Raw genomic sequence first — 20,881 nt, 5'->3', positions numbered from 1 at the left:
GCGAGCTATAATCAAAATACTGTAGTTTTTGTTGCGAAGATACATAATCTTAATTTTAATATAGTGCATACATATATTTGTATCTCAATATTTTAAATATTAATAGTAAATCTATTATGTGTTGCATTGATTCTTTATTATATCTTCTACTGAATATGTTTAGTAATGGTGTGTTACTTCAAGTATAGCAACTGGTAGAATGTCCGCATTTGTGGACCAGAGTTTGGCTCCGTTATATATGGTAACTAAGAATCATAGGTTTGGTCAAGAGATTCTAAATTTTAAATGATGACAGATACAGGATTTAGAATTTTACTTACTCGTTAGCCCAAAAAGCATGCTGGACACTTCTTGTAACGAACGAAAACATTGATTTCTGCCAGATACTGATTTATTTAAGTAATCACTTTGAATTATGCAGTTCCCGGCTAAAAAGTAATTATTTTTATTGAAGTATTATCTGATCGCCAATTCTACAGTATCTTCTAAAGGATAGTCTTTGTCGATACACCTTTAATTGCTGCAATATAGGCAAATTTATACATTTATAAACAGCAAAGCACAAAATACACAGGCGAACTGTTAAGTGTTATAGATAATGTTCATTTAATGATACACAAGATTGCATTTATATCATTAATGAAGACAAGGACATAAGATTGCATTTATATCATTAATGAAGATAAGGATATTTAGTATAAAGTAATTAAATATGCATTGATTCAAAATCAATACCAAAATAGCCCGTGAAAATTTACAATTTTACGTCATAATATATCAATTTTCACTTCGTATTATACGCGAGATAATATCACATTAATTCTACAACCGCCAACGCAATATTACAATTGAAGTGTTAAAGATACCTGCACATTATTTAACATTGTCGATGACAAATCTTATAGAACTATGAAGTTTAAGAACATAGAGTTCGCAGATTTAATGGAGCAGACAGAGGATAGCTCTATAATTGAACAGACACAACAAAAAATTACATCAAGTAAAGTGATGCAAAATTTAATTCAATGAAATAAACTAACAGTAAATGGACACATTGGTCCCAATATAGTGTCGCATCTACGAATAGCCTCTTGTATATGATGCGGATAAATCGGTTCACCGGGAAAATTCCAACTATCTTGATCCTAAAATAGTCAGAAATATTTAAATACGCTCAGTGCTATGGTCACTATAATCAACCGTTGCAAGCATTTAGTAAACCTTATGAGATCTTTTTCGTTTGCCAGTAATTCCAGAAGTAGAGGGTAGCTGAGAACTAGTTTCCGAAAACTCGGGGGAAGGAGCAGTTGATAGGCATAGTCGATTCGAATGCAATAAGAAACAGTCACTGCTTCTATGTTCTGTATCGGCTTTAACAATTAAAGAAAGCTCTATAACCTGTGAAATGAAAATTTTAAATTTCAGGAGCTTAAATTATATTACAAGAGGACACTAATGTCATGTACAGAAACTTATATTCATGCGACTTACTCTTCCAACGGTCTCATATGCAAGGACACTCAGTAATTCAATCGCTTGCACGTTTGGTTTAGCATCTATAATCGATATGCAGTCTAGCCACTCCCTAAATTTATTTATTCTTTTAGCTGGAATTCGATATTTGTATAGGCAACATTCGCAGCGTGTAAAGTAAAAAGTAAGGCCATTGGTAAAATTTTAGGGAGCAGTTCATTTAATCAATAACAGAATTACTAAACTTACAAAAAGTAACTTGACGACATTCTGAAAACTCTAAATATTGTGATTGATCCATTTTACGTGTTAGTATTTCCAATCTCTGAGTAAATAAATAAACTCTGTTAGATCTTCAACAACTCTAGAAAATCAAATAAATTTCATTTTAATAACTTTGAATATAGCACTACTCCAATGTTACATTCTTACTTCAGTTCTTTCAGCTTGAATTTCGTCACGATCTAATTCAAAGCTATGATCTACAACAGAATTAGAATTAAAAATTGCGACTTTCTAAATTACCATACGTTAGTACAATAAGACAGTTTACGCAAGCTTGACTTTAAAGATAAGTTGCATATTAGTGTTAAACTTGTCGCTGAGAATGAAATATCTAAAAAATATGTTTTGCAAAAAGAATATCTATAACTAAATGTCCAAAAATTTACACATATCGTCGTAATGGCTAAAAATTTCTGATGAATATTTTCTTATTTTACTTGAATCTCTTTCACTAGTATCAGCTAGAAAGCAAATCGTTATTTGTTGACAAAATAGGGTTAAATTAGGTTAATTCTGCTGGATAAAAATTAATGAAGCTAAATTTTATAAATTTCTAGAGTGATGCTGCTAGTTTAAATATCCATGCTTAGAAATAAACTTACAAAGAGATTAACACAACTACATTTAACTTCTAATTCTCAAGAATCTTACCGGTTATATTAGCATAATTAATATCATCTTCAGCATACATGTAATGCTTTAGCGTTTTAGCTTTAGCTTCCTTAAAATTGAGGATTTTTAAAATGTGCTTATACTTCTTCTGTAATATCAAGGATTGAAACATTTGACAATTACTATGTCTATGAAACATTTAGTAGTTTACAGTTGAAGAAATACTGTGAAAAATGGAAATTTCATTTTTGTGACAATGAAGTACGTAAAGGCATAGTTAGATGTCAAAGAATCAATATCTACTAAATGTAGATTACCTTATTTTTTCTAAATTGTAATAAAATATCGTCGACAGTCATAATTTTCGCTCCTCGCAACAAGGTCAACTCTGAAGTCTTGATCAGCTATATCGTACATTCCATGAACAAGAGATTCAATTTACTTTAATAGCGTTGAAAGATTCAGTATAAGCTTAAAATGACGATCAACAAATGTAATACTAAATCGAAAATCGCTTATTGTATAATTTTAATTTACAAATAGCTATAGATAATAATATCTCATCTTTTTGTTGTGCTTAACTATTTATGGACTTACAGTATCGTACAGAGCATATAAAAGCAAGACATTTTTTGATTTTAGTACTACAGTAAGGCGGCACATTCGTATATTTCATCTAATTATTGACTAAAATATTAACGCTACAGCACTAGGATAAAGATCTATTTAATTTTCGAAAAATAAAATTTGGTTTACGGATCAGATTTATTACAGGGAGACATGGTTCACCCTGAAGTACTGCAAGAAGATACTAGCAAACTTAGAATCGCTATACAGTATTTGGTTAACTTCGTGAATCTGTTTAAATCACCAAGTTTGAAATTTGGCGGCGAATGATTTCTTCAATTAATATCGCGGACTGATAAAGAGGATTTGCCACATCTCCAAATGCATGCCTATACAATGTATTGAAATAGGGTAAGAGCAGTGGTGATTAACCTTACCTTAATACAGTATTGCAATGTGTAAAAATACTCCCTGCATATCGTATAGCAGAGCTCATTCAAGAATTCTTTAATTAACATTTATTGTACTGTACTGCTATAGTATTTACAAAATTAATGACTCACATCATCGCTAAAATTTCAGTCGTAAACGATGGCTTATTTCCTCTTTCCTTATTGCTATTTATTATTGGAGTATTTTTCTCAAATTTGTTCTACAATCGATATCATAACCGAAATATTATACTTAAATTCCAGCTACTGTATACGAATACTGTACAGAACAGTAAATAGGATCAAGTGCAATACTGTAGGCAATTATATTGCATATTACAGTATCGAATTCGACCAAGTTCATAGTAAGGTTATAATTTCGCTATTAGAATATCCGATAAGTTGAAGACAATTTGGTAAGAATATTGAATAGTTGATGGCTAGCTGTATAACTTTATTACAGTATGCATTTACCGCAGACTTGAGCTCGTTATCGACTTGAAGTGGATCTTTATACAATCTATTTTTTACCGTATTTGATACTTTTCTATTCTTATTGCTTTTGTTAGTTTTGCTTCGTACAGGAGTAGTATTGACAGAATGATTTATGTTACAATTTGCCCCTGAAAGTGTCGCTTCTTCTTCGTCGGATGTACTAGTTTTTGTAAAGCCATACTTATCCTTTGGCGACTTGATCATTTTACCAGCTAAGTGCTCGTAAGTCGTATTACTCATCGTTCTCGGAAATACTCGACATAATTTACTGTACACTGAGTGCATAGCACAATATATACACACTGTACAGTGTACTGTACAGTACAGTACAGTACAGTACTGTACTGTACAGTACAGTACAGTACTGTACTGTACAATCCGGGTACCCAGTTACGGTACAGCTGTACTGAGCATGGTCCACTAGAAGAATACAGTACCTGTGATAACAGTAACTACAGTATAACTCTCACAAGGTATTCTGTACAGTATTCCTAGTCATGGACTAGTACTGTAGAAAAGTCGTGTTTCTACTGTACTGTAGTGTGCAATACATGTACACTGTACAGTATACTGTACCTGCTATACTGCACAGTACAGTATTACAGTAGCCAGTGCTGATCAACTACTGTACAGTACTGTACTGTACAGTATAATGCTTAGCGTCCTGCCGCTTTGCTGACATACTGTACAGTACAGTACTGTACTACTGTACATACTGTACTGTACAGTACAGATCTTAACGATTGTGAGTTGGTCCGGTTTGGTTGTACAGTACTGTATAGTACTGTACAGTGTACAGTACTGTAGAAGAGACAACGTGCAGTACAGTACAGTACTGTACTGTAGAGTATGTACTGTACAGTAAGTATCATATAAACATTACACGTCGTCAGCTAAGTCATTGGACATGCTAACTCAAAGGTTGAAATATTAACGACTGCCAATACGATTTCCAGTAGCTTGATCAGCGTGAAATTTGTATTTTACATAACAACGAAGTTTTGCATGTAAGCAATGTTATAAAGTTATGCTTATATCGATTCTACTCATTTGTATAATTATTAATTTTGTAAAATACATTAGGTATCAAATGCAATCTTTTATTTGCATGCTTCTATAAATTGGCAATCAGCGCTTGAAGATTCCTACAGCCAAGTTCACAGCGTAGCACACGTAGCACACTGTACTATGCTACCCACTTACCATCGTCACTCAGACGGCGCTGCAATAAGTCCGAGCAAAGGCGTACGCCGCAGCCGTGAAAAATTTATTTTGCTAATGATCTTTATTGCTTTTGTTTTTGTCTGCTTTGGAGCATTTTACTATGTACCAGACCTTAAGGAGTCGTATACTAAGTTGCTAGACGGACAAGATAACAATAATCAGCATCAACTAGCTATTCCACCTCCAAATGCGAACAAGAAATCAATCAGATTTCCACCTCTAGAAAGTAAGGAAAAGGAGGATAAGCCCTTAAAGCATGTTGATAAAGAAATAGATAAAGAACAGAGTTACAATAATGATATGAATGTAAAGAAAGGTAAGAAAGATATGCCTAATAAAGATAAAGAATCTGAGAAACAAGGTAAAGTGGATGATAATAAATCTATTGAAGTTAAAAAGAAAAGAGACTTCATTAAAAAGGTACAAACGCTTTGTAGGCTGGCCTTTCGTTAAAAGATTAGATTGTGTATTATTCATGCATTTGCGTGCTTGATGACAGATGCACCCTATACGGTGGAATAATTAATATACTCTAATTCCTAATACGTTACCGTAAATTATTGCTAATTTACACTTACCAAATTTAAATTGGATAGATGATGCAGCATGCTTGGAATGGTTATGTTAAATATGCATGGGGATCTAATGAATTAAGACCGTCAAGCCTCTCTAGTCATTCGGCTTCAATATTTGGATCTTCGATGGGGGCAACGATAGTTGATGCTCTTGATACACTTCATATTATGGGCATGCACGATGAATTTAAGAAAGCAAAAGATTGGATCGCAAAGAATCTAAAATTTCAAGGGGTATGCAGACTTTCGTAATAGTCTGCGACTTAAAGCTGCAAATTACAACGCACTATTCGCGCGATGCTACGTTCATAAACTGTCATTAAAAACCTTTTAGAACTAAGCTCGTGCTACTAAAATTAACCCTAAAGAAATGATAAGAATTAGGATCACGCACCCAAATAATTAGTGATACAGAATGTGTAGCGCATTTTTAGATCAACTATGCGACTTTGCAAAATATCTAGTGACTTGGTGCTGATACTAAGCAACATTGTAACCGCTTGCCTGCTATGTTAAGATCAGTTATACAGTACAATCTTCATAATTTTGTTAATCTAGATAGAATTAAGGTAATTTAAATGGTAGTGCGTATTTTCAACTGCTAGTAAGGTGCTAGGACGGAGTATTAAATTGAAGCTTGATGAGTCTTGTCGATTATGAATGTTACAATTGTGTAAAGGGCAGTATTGTTGTTACACGAGGTTATCCTCTCATTTGTATTCTAGTTAAGTGATTTGTTAATGAAGACTGACTAAATTCTATATCAACTATTTCGACGATTAAAGGGTGGTGAAGCTTCAGTATTTGAAATTACTATCCGATTTGTTGGTGGTCTATTAAGTGCTTATGCTCTCACAAAAGATAAAGTAAGTTGACTGTCTTCGATATATGGCATATAAATTTACCTTGCTTATTTTATTTTGCTCCGATGCGACAATACCAATAATTATATATGTAATGATCGATTACACTGTACAGTTTATATGCTTTTAAGGTTAGATCCAAACAGTAAATAAGCAGCATTGCAGTGTAATGGACCATCTCTGATATTCGCTAGATAATTTGATTTTTAGCGACTCATTCAAACCTGTTACAGTTTATCGTATTCATTGCCTATTAGGTATTCAAAAATAAAGCTGAAGAGTTGGCTGACAAACTAATGCCTGCATTTAACACCAGAACCGGAATCCCGAGAGCAACTATTAATCTTGCCAGGTACGATATTATGTACTCATGTTCACATTTACGAATTTCTAGTCGTAAATCTTTTCTAATGATTTCATTACAATATGGGTATTACCTGATTACGTTATAAAAATCTCCCTATTTACTCTTGTACGCGTGTGTCCTCGAATATCGAAAAAATTACGAGCAGTGGTGGATCTCGAAATTGGGGCTGGGCTGCAGGTGGTTCATCGATTTTGGCCGAAATTGGTACGTTACATTTGGAATTTGCCTATTTGAGTAAAGTCACCGGAAAGGAAAAATATGTTCAAGCGGTATTATTCTTCTTAACCTATATTTTAAGTTTTATTAAATTTAATGATCCCTTTTATTGTCTTTGCGTAACCGGTTAATGAAGAAATTATTTCAAAATTTACTTTAATGTTGTAGGTTGATCGCATTCGTAGCCATTTAAATAAAATTGATAAACCGAGGGGTTTATATCCAGTGTATATAAGTCCCGATTCTGGCAGTTGGGTTCAAGGTAAGTTACGGGATCTTTCAAAATTGTATTTAATCGCGTAATGTTCATTTGTAAGTTATACTTATTTAGTTGTCCTTATGTTTTCCCAGATACCGTAACTCTTGGTGCTTTAGGAGATAGCTTTTATGAATACTTAATAAAGTCGTACGTGATGTCAGGGAAAAAGGATGAAGTAGCGAAGAAGATGTACTATAACGTTGTAGAGGTCTGCCGTCTTTAACAAATTTAGGCATTAAATATAGCTTATCGCAGAGATTATGTGCATTAAAATTTATTTTAGCATTTCATTAATTCAGGTTTGAATATTCTTTAGTCCATTAACAGCAATATGATAAAGAAATCGCCTTCGCTTGGCCTGACTTACCTTGCAGAATTACACGGAGGTCATCCATCTAGTAAAATGGATCACTTGGTAACCGTAATTGCGTGGCTAAACTTTTTCGTCTCACGATATACTGATGGCTTTTGTTTATAACGTTTTTGATAGGCTTGCTTCGCTGGAGGAATGTTCGCCTTAGGCGGGTATAATCATCCTGATCCGGCAAAAGGTAAAGAACAAGTACGTTTGGGTGCTGAAATTACCAGCAGTTGTCATGAAACGTATATTAAATCAGGTTGGTTTGCTTCTTCAATAAAATTTGATATATTAGACAAACTACTGTCTAATGAACTCATCGTATCTGAAATCGTATACTATTAATATTAGCTACTAGAATCGGACCGGAAGCATTCCACTTCGATCAAGGTAACGAGGCACGAGCTATTTACGGGAATGAAAAATATTACATTTTGCGCCCGGAAACTATTGAATCTTACTTTGTACTCTGGCGGATGACGCACGATGAAAAATATCGTGATTGGGGATGGGATGCAGCTCAGGTAGGACGCATAAGTAATGTAATACTTCAATATCGATTACGCTAAGCCAACATACTTCGCAGTTGCTGTCGTTTATTTTAAGCAATTGATTGACTTAATCACAGGCTATTGAAAAACATTGCAAAGCTGCAGCAGGGTATAGTGGGATTCGTGATGTTTACACTGTTCCAGCTCAACAAGATGATGTCCAACAAAGCTTTTTTTTAGCAGAAACATTAAAATATCTTTACTTGCTTTTTAGTGATGATGATGTTATACCACTAGATAAATGGGTCTTAAATACAGAAGCACATCCTTTGCCTGTAGACACTTGAGACTAGTAACTTCATCATTAGACTGGTTATCATATCCATAGTTATAATAAATTAACTACTGTAATTTACAACGGTAGCAATGTACTGTATACTAACTTTACTAATGATTACATCAAATAAAAGGACGGATGCACGAGTTTAATGTAAGGTTATTCTCTACAACAATAAAATCGTCATTTTAATTTAAAAATTGCACGCTAGTATGTATACATCCAATAAAACTTAGTACCATACTGTAGATGTTTCGTATTTAACATCAAAATGTACCCGGACGGTAGAATGATCAGATTTTCTATGAATTCTGTATTCTGTTTATTGCAATTATACTGAATTATTTTAGAAGTGATATATATATAAATATATCCATAAATTGGGAAAAATTAAAAATGATAGGCAAATTTAGAAACCTATTATTTAGTGAAGATAAAAGCTAACGTTCCTCACCTAACGAAATTCTGATTTAGATTTATACAATAAGTAGAACTTGTACTTGTACATTATAGTCAATAATAAAATAACGATCTGCTGAACTTAACCACGTAAGAGTTTCTATACAATATCGATAGAGAAATCAAAGTAAATTACTAAACCGTTATTAAAGTTAGTAAATACATCTTGGCTCTTCGAATATGTATTTACTAAAATAATTCGGTTGTGTTTACAAATGCAGTGTTCTGCTGTATAATAATGAAGCGGCTTTAGATTTTGATCAGAAGTGGGTACAATTAGCAATACTGTACTGCGTGCATATGCTATCCGATGTTTCTTCTTTATATCCGGGAACTCTGTCTATACCACTGCCTGGAAATACAGAAATGGTATTTAGAAGAATTTACTAGCAGCTCTTTAAGGTTTACAAAATATGTTCGTATTCTGACTAAGAGTCAGAATTTAGGCTAAATATTTTTAGCAGTATTGTGTGTCGTCTTAAGGTCGGTAAAGCTAAGATATGATCAAAGCTTTATCATAGTAATGGCAATACTTACCAACAATTAAATTATGAAGATTGCAATAGTTCGTACCAAAATCAAGAATTGCATAGAATATTTCAGATGCAGAAAAGCCCTAGCATAAAAGATGATGCAACAAAAGGTTACAAGCTATAAAAAATATACTTATGATGTAAGCAATACTTATTTATCACAGGTGATCATCGTTTAAAGCTAAATAATATATTTTCTAATGCGCAGTTCGCTTCTAAGCATTATTTTTTCTCATGGGGCATCGATTTTATGATGAGAACTTATAAAAGCAATCATAACTTTGATTCATAGTCCATGTACGTCTGATGAATACTTACTTGAACTTCGCATTGCACACCGTCGCCGGGATCCTTGATAAAGAGAAATTTTAAATTATCCCTATAGTGAGCCTTTGGGGTAACATGATAAGCCACTACCATTTTAGGCGTTTCGGAAATAAGCTAATTATCACAATTACAGAAATTAAGATGCAAAAGTTAATTAGACAAATTGTATAATTAGTAAGATAGCATTCGTATTTGCCTTGTGATTTTAATGAAATTTAATGTCGCTTGAGTTAAGATTCCTCTACAGACCTCATACAACGAAATAAATTAAGCAGTCCTCTAACGGTAGTGCCTGTGTAATTACTATATAAATTGCCTATCCATTGCATACACGTACTGCACACTACAAAGTAAAAAGTCGTAACTAAATTTAGTGAGACTCTACAAAGTGTTGTAGGTGCATGATCTTAGCAATATTCAGTTACTGTATAGTACATCATAAATTATGCTACATTAATTGCAGATCCTAAAATTTAAGGAGAATAATTCTCTAAGCTAGTGTTTGCGTCCTCAAATATATATGTCTGTTACGAGGGATGACTTAGCTAAAGTTAATTTGCCAAAATGTGCAATTAGTGTAATGCGAAAGCAAAAAGATCTTCAAGTGCTGCATACTGACTAGTGACTATCGTATCTTATTAATGAATCGTACCATAACTCTAATTTAAAGAAATACCTAGTAAGTAATATTACTATCTTGCAAAATTTAGCATTCAAGCGTGTACTCAAGTTCGCAACTACTTTAATAATATAATAAATGAAAATAAGAATGCGACGATATCCCACATAGAGATATTGAGAATACTGTATACGTATCATCTTACATGATAAAGGCATTTCTCTCCGCCGTATTGACAGTTGGTGTCACTGGTCCAATTGTGAATCTGATTGACGATCGCATTTCGAATAGTATCACAGTCCTCGTTAAATTGCCTACATTAGTTGGCGATAGGTAAGGTAAAACATTGCAAGCCGAATAAAATTTTGCGATTCAATATACAAGGAAGCTTCATTTTTAAAATTATCCGTGCGCATACGCGCCTGATTAGCTAACTATTCCTTTATTGAATATAGCTAATTATATATATTATAAAATGAGTAAATGTGTCTTGTATTTTACAAATTTTACTGCATCCGTCATTTGTTAAAATTCTTTTTCGTACACAATGTAGAAGGCATACGCGTATATTGTAACAGGGTTCATGACTAAGCCTTACAAAGTTCATAATTTATAGGATATATTATACTACTGTAGATCAACTAAAATACAAAATGGTATCAATGCAGTAAGCAAATAATAAAAATAAACTGTAACAAATCCTGACTTTGGCCTCTATTTACTAGTACGTGTGTCACGTTCATGTCTGCAGTAACTTTCAAAATAGTTGGTTTATAAGTCTCTTAATAAAATGGGAAAGTGTAAAGACGATACTAAAATTTGACGTCCTTCCTATGCAGAATCCTATTGTATGTTTTGCAATAGCTTTATAAATAGGATTTTGGGATTATACGCGTGTATCTAATACACTAATAATCTAATTTTTAAACTTCAAAATTTCAAATACTGTACTGTATACGTCAGGAACTACGAATACTAAAAATCTTTTGTGATCCCTTTACTTTATACATTTATCCATTATTAAGCGGCTAAAACGATTCCTCAATTCACAAAATTAGAAATCATTAATCTTAATAGCGACAGTTCTTAATTTACTAATTAGTCTCTGTCGTTGAAATAAAATACGAACAGCACACTACAGTATTCTTTAAAATTAAGGCTAAATAAAAATTAGTAACTGAAACGTATAAACTTTTATTAACTACTCAGTAACTCCATAGTACGGATGACGTTTTCTTATAAAATAATAATAATAACAGTAAGTTTTAAAAGCGTAAGCTTACCAAGTAATTTTACACGACGCATGGAAAGCTATCAAGACAATGGTCGCTATTGCAACCAAAATGATCAAAGTACCAACACAGCTAAGGATAGCACAATAACATTTCTTCTTATTCTGATGCCCTTGCCTACTTCTATTTGGGGTGAGGAGGATGGCAGAATCGCCATCAGAATCGTCACTACGATATCGCACCATCGTGAAAGAAGGAAACTAAGTGCCCTTCAGGCTACTGTAGTAACTGTACTGTACTGTACACTGTACAGTACACTTGTGTACTGTATACTGTGCAGTATTTACGATACGCATGCGTAGTATCCTGAGCAAAATCTCTCTATGCAGTAGTGTTCTATATGGTACCAAGAAGTCAGTCCGACCTCCGACTAGCTTTGATGCGATTCGGTATACAGTATACGATACGTACTATCATTAGTATCACCCAGTATGCCAGATAGTACACTACTATACTTACACATTTTACTATTTACGTACATACTGTAAATACACACAGTTCTAATTAGTTAGTTAGTTAGTTTCTTTTACCTTGTACCGTATTTCATGCGCATTAATTAATCAATGATACGAAACCGTCTCATTTGATCCGTCATTTGTACATATTTTGGAGAGCAAGTGGATCAATTCTACCGTACGCTAGATTGAGCTACCTTAATTAATTCAATATATCAGTTTTTTCTGAGATACGGTAATATACAGTACTTGTACAGTATAAGGTGGAAGAAAATGCATGGTATATACGATGCATATAGGATGGCCGAGTCTCCATCAATTGCTGCTTCGATTCAAAACACAATTGATGAATTTGATGGAATGACTTCTGCTAAAGCTGACAGCACTAATCGATTGCGTGCAGCTGCAGCTAAGACAAGATACAACATAGATGGGAAACGATCGCAATTTGATGACATTACCCGCGGATTTCAAACGTCGATCCAGCCTTCCTGTCCCTGGACGAATAAAAATTTTGAGCAAGATTTTATATTATTGGTAGAATTTTCTGAAATTGAGGGTCCCAAGCCGTTGGTAAGTGTCAATAACTCCTTCTAAGAAGTTAAATTTCTAGAAGGTAGGATCAAGTGTTATTAGAATACCGTTATTCAGGCATGATCATCTAGCCAGCTGTGTTTTCATATATACTCCACACTTTTTTATTATGTACTATAATTGTAAGCGTATATTCAGATGACTTTCTTCACTCCCCAAAATAATACAGTAAATACAAACCATACTGCAAAGTATAAAGTACGTATGTATAGAAGAATCAACAATAGGATTGTATGGAGCACTGCAGTACAGTATAACAGTTAGTGTAAAATAACATAATCCTGGTATAGCGTATATAAACACATAAACCTTGCGAATCCAAAATGAAACAATAAATGCCAGTACTACTAGTATATCATTCATTTTATGAGTATATTAGTTAGTTTGAAACTATGGTGTTTTGAAAAGCTCGAACGTACCTTATTCTTGCATTTCAGATGACCATTCCCAATCATGGAGGCAGCAATTTTGATAAAAGTAATTTTGCTTTAGAAGCAATGTCGGTTGACTATCAATCTCGCGAAGGGTCAGTATACATTGTAATAAACTGTATCCGCCAAACTGACTAGATATTCATTGTACTTTACTGTTATTCGAGAGCTCTTACCTTGCGTAATTGCTGAATTATTAGTACCTACATTTAAGAATTATTAACTTTGGAGTTATGAATCGTAAAATCTTAATATTGCAGGCATGGTTTTAGCATAGTTGATGATTCTCAACTGGTCATGTCACATAAGGAACAAAATGCACATAGTTATGTATGTATCCTTAATAAAGGTACTAGGAGGGTTTTAAAATACAAACATGCTTTTAAACAGCAGTAAAAGAAATTATTTATTTTTTTTAAATGCAGTGCTTTAAGTCGTAAGTGTATATATATATATATACTCGTATTAACTATTTCGCGCTTTTATGACTACAACTAAAATGAAATATTATGGTATAGTATGTTCAATTTCAAAATGATGTTCTATTGTGACTGCTGCTAACCTGACCAATCACAAAATCTTCTTGCATCTTAGTTGCGGTATTTTACCATGTATGATATAACTGCTAGAGGATTCGTCCGTCCTTTCTGCTTGTCCTACATTACGAACAATAGAATGTTAGAGCTGAGATTAAGAAATTTTTTGGAAGTATTTAAAAAGACCGTTGCTATATTTATTACTTATAATTTCATATGCTGTTACAACTTATAGGACGATTTTGCATGACTTCAATCATCTTTGCAGTGAATTTAGCAAGGTGCTTGATCTCTACTCAGCCTACTATTTATTTTAATCACATTAATTATAATTATAGCAATCAGTTATCAGAATACTTCATCCTTTTAAATTCTTTTGATTAGGCAATGTGCTTTTTGAAGTGTGGCAACTACAGAAAATTTAGGCACGACCTCTTGAATCATATGCGATACCTTACGGGTAACATTTGTTTAAAACGTATATATTAAACATCCTACAATAGTTATGCGTGCATGAGTCAAATACTTAAGGTAAAAATTAATAATACAAAGGCGTCCTTATTTTGCAACATGAGTAGATGTGAACACCGCGGAAGGTCACAGCAGTACGCAACACGATGTAAGTATACCGAGCGTTGCTGGGATAATACAATGCACGTTATAAAATTAGAAATTTACACTGCAAATTCAAAAATAATTCAATTGTAAGAACATTTTCTACTCGTTAATTAATGGGTTCCGGGTGTAAAATCATCTTCAGAAGTCTATTCTTGAAATGAAAAACGTTTTAAAAGTTTTAGAAGAAATGGAGGTATGATAATTCGAAATCCTGCGCTAGATCTAACATGTAGTATCTGATCATTCATGAACTGTGTTCATATAATTTTTATCGAATTGGCTCTAAAAGTAGTATATTCGTATTTGTTGCTGAAATATTACATGACAGGAAAGTAACCCTTCCGTGATCGAAGAATTAAATTCTTTAGAAAAAAAACTCAATATTGATTCTGGACACATTAAGGCAAAGAGAACAGGCAAGCTATTACCCTAATTCAATTATATTACAAATCATGTTTTACGTTCCGCATTTAATATTTCATTAATTTATCATAGCGAAATTAAATAGAGAATATGAAGATGCCCTAAAGCATGTAAGACACCATTTATTTAGAAAACGATGTAAGTATGCCTAATTTACTTGTATTTTTAAGTTCGTTCCACTCCGTTATTAACTGTAAATAAGATCGATGATATTAAGAACCTATCCGAAATAACCGATATCATACTATTTTAGCATTATCCTTTCCTGTTGATAGTAATTATCAACCAAATGTTGACCAAGTAAGTTGACATATACTGTACAGTACAGTTAAATGATTGTTTATATAAGTTATTTTAACTGAATATCAAACGGTAGGCTAGGTCTGTTAGGGCTTCACAGCCAAGATCATCGATCCCTACACTTAGGTAAATTTGAAATCATCTAAAAAACGTTATAATTAATACATTGTGTTTAATATAGTCTACGTTTTACTTTGAAAAGACCTATCTCTGATCTTTGTGGTTCTAGCTTCTTGATAACTATAAAATATGTCAAACAAATACTAATGGTGAGTAAGATTTCCCTTTTTATTACAGTATAGGCCTTAATACTTATAATAAACTTTAAAATTTTTTTGATTTTAATGTTACGTTAAAAGCGATTAAGCCGAAATCCAATCTCCTTGGATACAGAGTTACGAAGTCGTAGACTTTTAGGTACTATTTAAGTATGATGTTAATTTGTAAACACGTAATGCACTATAATTTATATTTCGTATTCGTTTTCATAAATAGCAAGGTCACAACCATGGTATAATAGCAATATTACAGAGTACGTACAATGCTTGATAATTATAATCAACATTATTATCTAAACCAATTATAATTATGCACTTAGCTGCTCTTATAAGACAAATGACATGATTCATATAAATGTGATACAACTTGGAGATAACCTAATGAAGTTAAAGGCATTTCCTAAATTTCATTAGCCTACCAAGTGCTAACTACATAGCTTTATCGAATGCCCCATCAATTTCTACAGAAAGTGATACGACGATATTTGAAAAGGTTGTTTTATGTTGTTGACATTGATGTCACGAACTACAATATTTAAAAGACGTATCGAAAGAATATTTTACCTAAAAAGGAAAAATTTACTGTAGCGTAAACTATATCCTAAAATAATTCAATCACTTTATGTTAGGAGGAAGTTTACAGAACTGTTCCTAGTGGCTATGTTGCCACAATCAATGAAACCTCAAGGTACATTATTATTTTTAAACAGAGTTTTCATTTTCTAGTATTAGCCAATTAAATTACAATATCACCACAATTCTGATTACTACTCTAGATGATCCTATCGTATTATTATAACATTCTTTATTCAAATTTCATTCGTACTCTTAGAATCAATCGGTTATATTACAAATACTAACGATTGATATTTGTTATCTGTCATTATAGCAATGTACAGATAGCTAATCTGTCAGCTGATTTAAACCTGAGTGTTACTCAAAGCTACGACAGCTCTAATAAAATTCATCCCGTTAGAGGTAAATTTCGGAATCGGTATAAACCTATTCAGATTTATTAAAACGATCGTAAGCAGTTAGCACCTCTCATTATTTATCAGTCCGTTCCTGTCTAATTTACGATCTTATTTTCATACATCACGCTGTCCTTGTGCGTAACTGTACAACACCTTGTAAATAATTAATATAGATATACTCGTACAATAACACTGCAATAATTGCATTTATTACCTAAAATTTTTTCACGTAATATGTGAATTACAGAAGACGAGAATTTATCCTATATGACACCTAGGTGCGATTAAATTTTCGGTAGCACATTCATATTTCTTGTATTAAAGTTTTATTCGCAAACTATTTAAGAAATTTATTAGAACAGTATAAAAATTTAATTCAATGTTATTCTAATAGCGAGAATCCTGGTGGTCTCAGAGAGAATCGTAAGTGTTATCTGATATTTAACGTTCTTATGGATGCAAATTAACGTCTATGAAATATACAATCTGTGCACAGAAATCTTATTGGCTTATTACCACGAAAATCTCGTACATTTATTGTATGCACTTCTATGTGGTCGACCTGTCGTAGTCGTAAGTTGTGCAAAGCATGGTGCTAGAAGGTATGCATCATTTTTAAGTACATTACGTTAGTAACCGTTAGAGTTAATTTTAAGTATTTTTGAATTTTGAATTCTGTAGTATCGTTCAACAATGGATAAATTTTTTAAGAAAATTTTTACCAGAAGAAGCTAGGTATAATTTATAAGAAAGAAAAGAAGTATTTGTGATTTTAGTTAGTGTATATAAGTGTATCTATGCCATCATAACGGCAAAATATTTTGTATATGAAATGATAGCTACCCTACCTATATTTATGTTCGGAGAAAGGAACCTCTTAAGATAGCCGATCTCGCGAAGTTAGTACATATCTGCTTCATGGTGGTATAACATATTATAATATAATATATTGCGTTGAAAAGAAATCTATAATATTTCGTATGTTGAATTTGATAAAATCTCACAGGACCAAATTACTAGGCCTTATTGGTACTGAAGTCGTACCCAAAGCTATTGAGGTATTATACACTGTACACTTAGAAACCGACGATTGTAAGTTAGTCACGACTTATAATGACTTGTAATGCCCTTAATCAAATATAAATTGGATGTACGCATCAGCCTTGCAAGAAAAAGTCACTTCGATGATGTTTGAAACTGGTTAATTCGTTAAGGCTATACCACTAACATATGATTTTTAACTATTAGATAGATTAGAAACCATAATATTTGTATAATTACAATAAATACTTTTAAATCTTGTTAATATGTAAATTTATTGACTAAATTCAAAGAAACCATCTAGAGAAAGTTGTTGGTGTAATTAGTTTTAGACCATCTAGTTAAGATTTTAGGCATATGGAAGTTGCTTCAATAATCTATACGAATATTATTGTACAATGTACACTTGCACACGAAGACATTCTGGTGGTCTAGTTAAGACTAAAATTAATTCGAAGCTAGTCATCAAAGCCTCGCCAATTCTCGTAGTACAGGGTGAAAGTTATTACTGTAGTTACTCCAGAATTCTAATACGCTTCCTACTCTGCATAATTTATAATGTGCGATAATATAACAGCATGGTTAATCGATTTCGCAGATGTTTTTTGTAATACTGGTATTGTAATAAATTTAGATTTATCTTCTAATCTTTCGGTTATAATACTGGTATATTTGTCTAATTTATATTATTAACTGCTTTAAATTACGAAACTTAGCGCTATGTGTCCATTATAAATTGTGATAAAAACGTAATCGTGACTCCCCCGTATAAAGGAAGAATCATTTATAGATTGATTAATAAAGATAACAAGTGGAAGGTAAGATGATAATATGTATTACTACAATTATTGTTTTTCATTTGTCCATAATTAGATCAGTAATAATGGGAATTAACATTTTTTCTGGTAAACGGTTTATGATCACTAATCATAGATATTATTGTTTGTTTTATATTTTCTATTTAATGTATTATTAGAGCGAAAAATATTTCTTTGCATATGTAAAAAGGTATAATTCATACATGCCTTAATTGCATGAATCTGCATCGTTAGTAAGTTTATAGTTCACTGATATTGATTCTTGAATTACTAATGATACATTTATAGTATCTACGCTGAAATCATAGGCAAGGCATTTATCTATTACGTTTTGTTTTGTTCACGATTAAACAGTACTACAACGTAAGTAATAAATTGTCAATCATTTAAAGTACGCGTATAAAACCCCCAGATTATAATCGGCATTATCATGTTTTAGTGATGAGAATTTCTTTATCGTTTATACATGACTAAATAGGCTTTACGAACATTGCATTGATTATTATAAGGTAGCAGATAGATCACTGATTGGTACACTATAGATATTTTCTCTTCTGATTACCCGCTTTACGATCTAAAGTAATATCTGCGGTTTTATCTTTAGTCCTCTAGTCATTTTTTGGCTGATATTGACGTAAAAGATAGTGACAGGCATATCGTTGAAGTAAGTCCTATTGTAACTTGTAAGCAAATCTGCCCTATTGTTAGAAAGCATACCTGGATATATAACCAAAGGAATACTTGTATGCTCTGAAATTTTATTGCATTATAGTATTTTGCTGAAATAATCAAATTGCGAGAAGATGGAAAACGATGTGTGCTGAAATATAAGACGCTGGATATAGATGGTTAGCCAATAACACTTCCTATTGCATTCTTGTACTTAAACAAACGGAATAGATAACGAAGTTACGATTTTCTGAATTAGGAATCATCTGCCCAAAGCTGCTCTTAGATATGAAAAAGTGCGCAAAGTTTGATCTATAGGTCCTTTAAGTATGATCGGAATATTCGTAGCTTTGCAATCTGCTAAATTTTCACTTAAGAACGAAATATAAATGCAGTTATTGGATCAAAATTTAATTTTAGTAGCTCTTTTCAATCTATTCTTATGTAAATAGCGGAAATGTCTAATCATTATTAAATCGTATACCTAATTCTCCATTTTTATATCAAGCGAAGAATCTTCGGAAATAAATTAGTGTTTGTATTCCTTGTATGTGAATAGCTAAGTCTGCCGCGTTCATCACAAAAAAGTGGATATGGTGTCACGTATCACGCATGTTATCGGAAGTATGCAATTTCGTTAAATAGCAGTAATCCCTTTGGATAACGCATCGTAACTACGCCTAAGTGTTACCTGACAGTAGTTTATGAATGGTTTACTTTCAGGGATAATAAATCAACAGCCTGACTCAGCTTAACCTTTACAGCATCTTCATTGCTGCTAATTACTCACGTAATTGTTCAAGTCAATACTATGTCAGTAACGTTGTAACGCTATCTAACAGACCAAAAATCCTAAACCATCCCTTCCTTTTAATCCCGCTGTTTTTATATGAGTATAAAGTGGTGTTATAACAATACAATGCTGTAGAAAATAAACTATATAGCATCATACAAATCGTTATGAAACGTTGTACATGGTAAGTCTTCATATTGCTCTCCCGTCATCATCATAAATTATCAGCACTTAATAAAAATTTACTGCCTAAATTATACTAGCAAAGCACAGCTTAGGTGTTTCGTAGAGTTTAATACTGTCATTCTTCGCACTCTTATTAGTTTATATATGTTTCTATTACATACAGTAAGTAATAATACATGGCTTAGTTGCACAAACTGGCTTACAGTTAGTAAACAATGATTATAATTTATTCAAACTTTTAATTTTCTTTCTAAAAGTGGATTGTTCGAAATAAACAGTTATAGTAGTTAATTATATAATTATATTGAATGGCAAGTAGCACCAAAACAATTTAGAATGAAGTTCTACAATAAAATTACTAATGGAACTTCAAATGCTGAGGCGGTTAATCAGAAAAATAACCAAAAATACTTATAACATCCAAGATGCTCACTATCCCTGATAACTAAAAGGAAATATACACCTTCATAGCTTATTCAAAGTTCTAATAACATACATTTTGTAGTATGATAACACTCATACAATCTCAAAGTAATAAACAATTTGTTGAAATTTGAGGATCCGTATTGAATTCGGTAGTTTGCAGAGACTAATATCTTCTCACAGCAAGACGGTATCATTTAAAATGAAATGGTGGCCAATTTGCAGTGCCCAAGTTCAGGAGAAATTAAAGAGATATGGTACAATATCAAACTGTACGCTCCTGATAGTTTAAACAACACAATGGCAAAATTGAAACGTCAAAACTTTTAGCATATCCCGCTCATACAGAAATATAGCCGGAAAATTAAATCTGAGAAACTGTTGTACTAACCTAGAGATACTTCGAATAAAATCGAAAGTTGCCAAGCACTAAAAATAATTTAAGCTCTGCGTTAATTACAATAAGACTTAAAAGAACTACCTAAACTGCATACATCTTACGAATATACCGTATATGTCGTGGAAGTTTCATCAGAATTCCTTGTAAGATATTGCAAGG

General features: G+C 32.6%; 4 protein-coding genes across 4 annotated transcripts; 2 read left to right on the top strand and 2 right to left on the bottom strand.

The window, feature by feature from the left end:
- Positions 1–1,022: 1,022 nt before the first annotated feature.
- TRIADDRAFT_56406 (uncharacterized protein) lies at positions 1,023–4,103 on the bottom strand (the record flags this gene model as incomplete). Its single annotated transcript, XM_002112379.1, has 10 exons — positions 1,023–1,145; positions 1,222–1,398; positions 1,492–1,556; positions 1,723–1,798; positions 1,906–1,955; positions 2,410–2,518; positions 2,688–2,774; positions 3,375–3,408; positions 3,501–3,589; positions 3,843–4,103. The coding sequence occupies 10 exons, from the start codon at positions 4,101–4,103 to the stop codon at positions 1,023–1,025; spliced, it is 1,071 nt and encodes a 356-aa protein (XP_002112415.1).
- A 1,580-nt stretch (positions 4,104–5,683) lies between these two features.
- On the top strand, positions 5,684–8,563 carry TRIADDRAFT_25192 (uncharacterized protein; the record flags this gene model as incomplete). The annotated part of the gene is made up of 10 exons (XM_002112809.1): positions 5,684–5,896; positions 6,448–6,528; positions 6,783–6,877; positions 7,038–7,161; positions 7,277–7,370; positions 7,460–7,575; positions 7,684–7,782; positions 7,858–7,984; positions 8,077–8,249; positions 8,354–8,563. The coding sequence occupies 10 exons, from the start codon at positions 5,684–5,686 to the stop codon at positions 8,561–8,563; spliced, it is 1,332 nt and encodes a 443-aa protein (XP_002112845.1).
- Positions 8,564–9,272: 709 nt separating this feature from the next.
- Positions 9,273–11,968, bottom strand: TRIADDRAFT_63945 (expressed hypothetical protein; the record flags this gene model as incomplete). Its single annotated transcript, XM_002112378.1, has 5 exons — positions 9,273–9,364; positions 9,550–9,628; positions 9,864–9,986; positions 10,697–10,805; positions 11,775–11,968. The coding sequence occupies 5 exons, from the start codon at positions 11,966–11,968 to the stop codon at positions 9,273–9,275; spliced, it is 597 nt and encodes a 198-aa protein (XP_002112414.1).
- Positions 11,969–12,538: 570 nt separating this feature from the next.
- Positions 12,539–19,104, top strand: TRIADDRAFT_56403 (uncharacterized protein; the record flags this gene model as incomplete). Its single annotated transcript, XM_002112808.1, has 21 exons — positions 12,539–12,811; positions 13,270–13,358; positions 13,524–13,593; positions 14,184–14,259; positions 14,913–14,978; positions 15,094–15,140; positions 15,217–15,266; positions 15,322–15,409; positions 15,500–15,557; positions 15,636–15,672; positions 15,833–15,911; positions 16,048–16,106; positions 16,308–16,396; positions 16,889–16,994; positions 17,074–17,127; positions 17,399–17,450; positions 18,150–18,251; positions 18,410–18,441; positions 18,560–18,614; positions 18,856–18,915; positions 19,024–19,104. The coding sequence occupies 21 exons, from the start codon at positions 12,539–12,541 to the stop codon at positions 19,102–19,104; spliced, it is 1,623 nt and encodes a 540-aa protein (XP_002112844.1).
- Positions 19,105–20,881: the final 1,777 nt, after the last annotated feature.

This window comes from Trichoplax adhaerens, genomic scaffold (assembly GCF_000150275.1).
Source record: "Trichoplax adhaerens TRIADscaffold_5 genomic scaffold, whole genome shotgun sequence".
In the NCBI taxonomy this organism is placed as follows: domain Eukaryota; kingdom Metazoa; phylum Placozoa; class Uniplacotomia; order Trichoplacea; family Trichoplacidae; genus Trichoplax; species Trichoplax adhaerens.
The sequence above is the reverse complement of the archived record's forward strand: the minus strand, read 5'-3'. Positions and strand labels throughout refer to the sequence as shown.